This window comes from Rhagoletis zephyria, unplaced genomic scaffold (genome assembly GCF_001687245.7).
Source record: "Rhagoletis zephyria isolate East Lansing unplaced genomic scaffold, Rhagoletis_zephyria_1.1 Rzeph_scaffold_02064, whole genome shotgun sequence".
Classification (NCBI taxonomy): domain Eukaryota; kingdom Metazoa; phylum Arthropoda; class Insecta; order Diptera; family Tephritidae; genus Rhagoletis; species Rhagoletis zephyria.
The window spans coordinates 28,420-32,280 of record NW_016159148.1 but is presented as its reverse complement, the minus strand read 5'-3'; the positions used below and the strand labels follow the sequence as shown (position 1 = coordinate 32,280).

The 3,861-nt window shown below is 37.4% G+C and overlaps 1 protein-coding gene across 1 annotated transcript; it reads left to right on the top strand.

Moving 5' to 3' along the window:
- The first annotated feature begins 103 nt into the window (after positions 1 to 103).
- On the top strand, positions 104 to 2,183 carry ND-51 (NADH dehydrogenase (ubiquinone) 51 kDa subunit). Its single transcript, XM_017620152.1, has 4 exons — positions 104 to 395; positions 570 to 926; positions 983 to 1,817; positions 1,879 to 2,183. The coding sequence occupies exons 1-4, from the start codon at positions 347 to 349 to the stop codon at positions 2,063 to 2,065; spliced, it is 1,428 nt and encodes a 475-aa protein (XP_017475641.1). The 5' UTR covers positions 104 to 346; the 3' UTR covers positions 2,066 to 2,183.
- Positions 2,184 to 3,861: the final 1,678 nt, after the last annotated feature.

Here is a 3,861-nt window from a genome sequence, read left to right as displayed (position 1 = left end):
TTAAACCATGTTCGAATCGTGGAAATTTTGGAAGATCACAGGGTTGCTTTTAGCATTTAGATTCTTAATGCAAAAATGGAGTTGCATTTAGTTGCATTTAGGTGACGAATTTTGTATGGATAAATGTACATTTAGAGTAGCATTTAGAGCTAAATGCGCTAAATGTACATTTACGCGTAAGCAAAAACAGCCCATAATAAGTTAGTTAGATTTTAGAAAATTGGAAATATCGATTGCAACATTCAATTTTGAACCGATTGATGTTTCGAAAACATCGATGCATCGTTAGCATCTTAAGCTAGTTAAAAGCTATTTGTTTTTTGTTTTGTGCACACAACATTTTAAAATGGCTGCAGCGCTGGTGAGGATAAACTTTCTTCAAAAACAGCAATTTGGTAAGAATTTGTATTAGTGTAGAAGTATTGGGGGCGTTATATAAAATTCAAAACTTGATTCTGTAGTTATATATACAAAAAATCGATTTTTACCAATTTTCAGTTATGTAATTGGAGGATAATTAAGTACACTAATAATTAATATTCCTATTATCATTTTTATTATACTTTCAGCATTTGTCAGTTTGCCTGTTGTGACACAACTCCGTTTGCAAAGCACAAGTACTACACCGCCCGGTACCCCGCCTACTCAAACAAGAACTAAGTTTGGACCTCTTGCCGATCAAGATCGCGTTTTTACAAATTTGTATGGACGTCATGATTGGCGATTAAAAGGGGCGCTTAAACGCGGAGATTGGTATAAGACAAAAGAAATCTTGCTAAAGGGCTCCGATTGGATAGTCAATGAATTGAAAACATCTGGTTTACGTGGTCGCGGAGGAGCTGGCTTTCCCTCAGGCATGAAATGGTCATTCATGAATAAGCCATCTGATGGACGTCCAAAATACTTAGTCGTGAACGCCGATGAAGGTGATTTTTGATTTCGGCTAAATTGTTCAATTATAAAATATTGTAAAACCTTCCAGGGGAGCCTGGTACTTGCAAGGATCGTGAAATAATGCGTCATGATCCTCATAAACTTGTGGAAGGTTGCTTAGTCGCTGGTCGTGCTATGGGTGCACGTGCTGCGTACATATATATTCGTGGAGAATTCTACAATGAGGCTTCAAATATGCAGTTAGCTATTGCCGAGGCATATCAAGCCGGTTTAATTGGAAAAAATGCCTGTGGTTCCGGATATGACTTTGATGTTTTCATGCATCGTGGAGCAGGCGCATATATTTGTGGAGAGGAAACTGCGTTGATCGAATCGCTCGAAGGCAAACAAGGAAAACCTCGTCTAAAGCCTCCATTTCCAGCTGATGTTGGCGTTTTCGGATGCCCCACTACTGTCAACAATGTGGAAACCATCGCAGTTGCTCCCACAATTATGCGGCGGGGAGGTGCTTGGTTTGCAAGTTTTGGACGAACGCGTAACTCTGGAACAAAACTGTTTAATATATCTGGACATGTAAATAAGCCATGTACAATTGAAGAGGAAATGTCGATTCCACTTAAAGAACTTATTGAACGTCATGCTGGAGGTATTCGAGGTGGATGGGATAATTTGCTTGGAGTTATTCCTGGCGGCTCATCAACGCCCGTTATTCCAAAAAAAGTTTGTGATGATGTTTTAATGGACTTTGACGGATTAATTGCTGCTCAGACGTCATTGGGTACAGCTGCCCTTATTGTTATGGATAAGTCTACGGATATTATTAAGGCCATTGAGCGTTTGACTGCGTTTTATCGCCACGAAAGTTGCGGTCAATGTACACCATGTCGCGAAGGTATTATGTGGATGCATAAAATCATGAAACGGTATGATCTAATATTTAAGAAGTAATTATGTATTACATGTTTGAAATATGCTATTTTTTAGCTTTGTTGCTGGAAATGGTCAAGCCGAAGAAATTGATATGCTGTGGGAGATATCCAAACAAATTGAAGGGCATACGATTTGTGCATTAGCTGATGGCGCGGCTTGGCCTGTACAAGGCCTTATACGGCATTTCCGACCGGAAATCGAAGCGCGAATGAAAAAAAATTCCGTCAGGGCAGTAAATTAAATAAAAACACTTTTTGATTAATACCTACACATTTGCTTGAAAGTATGCATAACTTTACGTATTTTGTTGGCGAGAAATAAAAAATATACTCAATATCGCTGTTCCCATTCAAACCGAACTCCATTGCAAAGTTCATTAAAACACTTGGGGCTTGTTCGAGTTGCAATCACAACTGCAGTGTTGCGCGAATTATTAAAGTATCACGTTCGGTGTGAATTTCTAGCAACGTGTTATCATTTTGAAATTTTCATCAGTGCGGCAGTAATGCCGCTTTTGTTACGTGCCTCGAACAGGCCCTTGCTTTGGGTTTATTTTGTTAGGTTTTTTAAGTCACTTTGTGAGTATAAAGTACGTACAAAGGCCCAAGGCATATTAAATTTATATGCCTTCCAAAGGTCGACATAATAGTCCTTTTCGCGTACGCACTATCCAGTAAAATGCAGTACTATTACTGGTTTTTACTGGATGGTGTTTCGCAAGAATGATATAGTTTTCTGGATCGTGGTGTTTTCGTACGCAAAAACTTTCAAGAAACCTGCAAAAGAGAGAATTGAGAGAGCAAAAATCACAGCTGAACCAGGGATGATAAATGGTTTTTTTTAATTTTGTACCAAATGGGCAAAAAAAGTGTACTAAATAAGCCGAGAAAGTACCAACATTTAAAAGACCATGCATTCATAGTAATAGGCTGTTTTTGCTTACGCGTAAAAGCACATTTAGCGCATTAAGCTCTAAATGCTACTCTAAATGTACATTTATCCATACAAAATTCGTCACCTAAATGCAACTAAATGCAACTCCATTTTTGCATTAAGGATCTAAATGCTAAAAGCAACCCTGTGATCTTCCAAAATTTCCACGATTCGAACATGGTTTAAAGGGAAAAAGTGGCAACATTGTTTTTTCGAGTATACAGTTGCTAGCTGCGTTTCAGTGATCGCCGATCGAGATTTCTTTTATTTTGCATTACATATTTGGATAAAGAAAAGTTAAGCAAATTCAACATCGATTTGATGCTGATAGAAATCTGGATCAATTTGTGATCAACTCTGTTTGGTTTGTTTCCTAATTAAGTGAGGAAATTTTAATTGACAGCACCGACAAATGAATATATACACAAACAAATGTTCGGTTATGGTTAAAACAATTCAAGTTTTTGTATTGAATTTTTGGTTTGAAATTTATTTTTTCCTTTTCAGTAGGGTTTTTGCACATTATCTTCTGCGTGAGAATTGATCGTAATATATACGCATCTAAATAAGAGACTGGAACACGGCTGTTTCTCAAAAGCATACGATTTCGAACTCGCGTAAATGTACATTTGCTAAATGCTATAGCATGAACGCTCTTCGAAAACATATGTTCGAAAGTGCTAAATGTTGCATTTTAAATGCAGCAAAAACGCTGCATAACATACAGGTTTTTAGATTTTCTGTATAAAAATCATGATATAAAAAATGGCGTGTCGAAGGTGGAAAACATAAGTGCAAATCAATTGTTTGAAAAGGCCACCAAACGCCAAGGTAATCAACAACAGCATACAAGTTATACTTATTACCTAAGTGCTAGTAATACAAAAATTAAAAAAAAAACCGTTGCATTTAACGGAATGGAAGTTTTACAAAAATGTGTCCTTTTATAGAAATACAAGTTAATAGCAGTGCTCTTGCAAAGTGGGGAAATCGAGAGCGCAAAATGACATTGAAATCTGCCACTTTCTGCTGGAAAAAAGGCAAAATTTTAGTAGACGGACGGCAAATTCTAGAAAAAGGGGGGATGAGGGGGGGTAGAATAGG

Excerpts from the sequence above, each read along its gene's own strand:
- ND-51 (XM_017620152.1), top strand. The coding sequence starts at position 347 with ATGGCTGCAGCGCTGGTGAGGATAAACTTTCTTCAAAAACAGCAATTT. Across the intron at positions 927-982 it reads AGTCGTGAACGCCGATGAAG|GGGAGCCTGGTACTTGCAAG; the intron begins GTGATTTTTGAT and ends AAAACCTTCCAG. Across the intron at positions 1,818-1,878 it reads ATGCATAAAATCATGAAACG|CTTTGTTGCTGGAAATGGTC; the intron begins GTATGATCTAAT and ends GCTATTTTTTAG.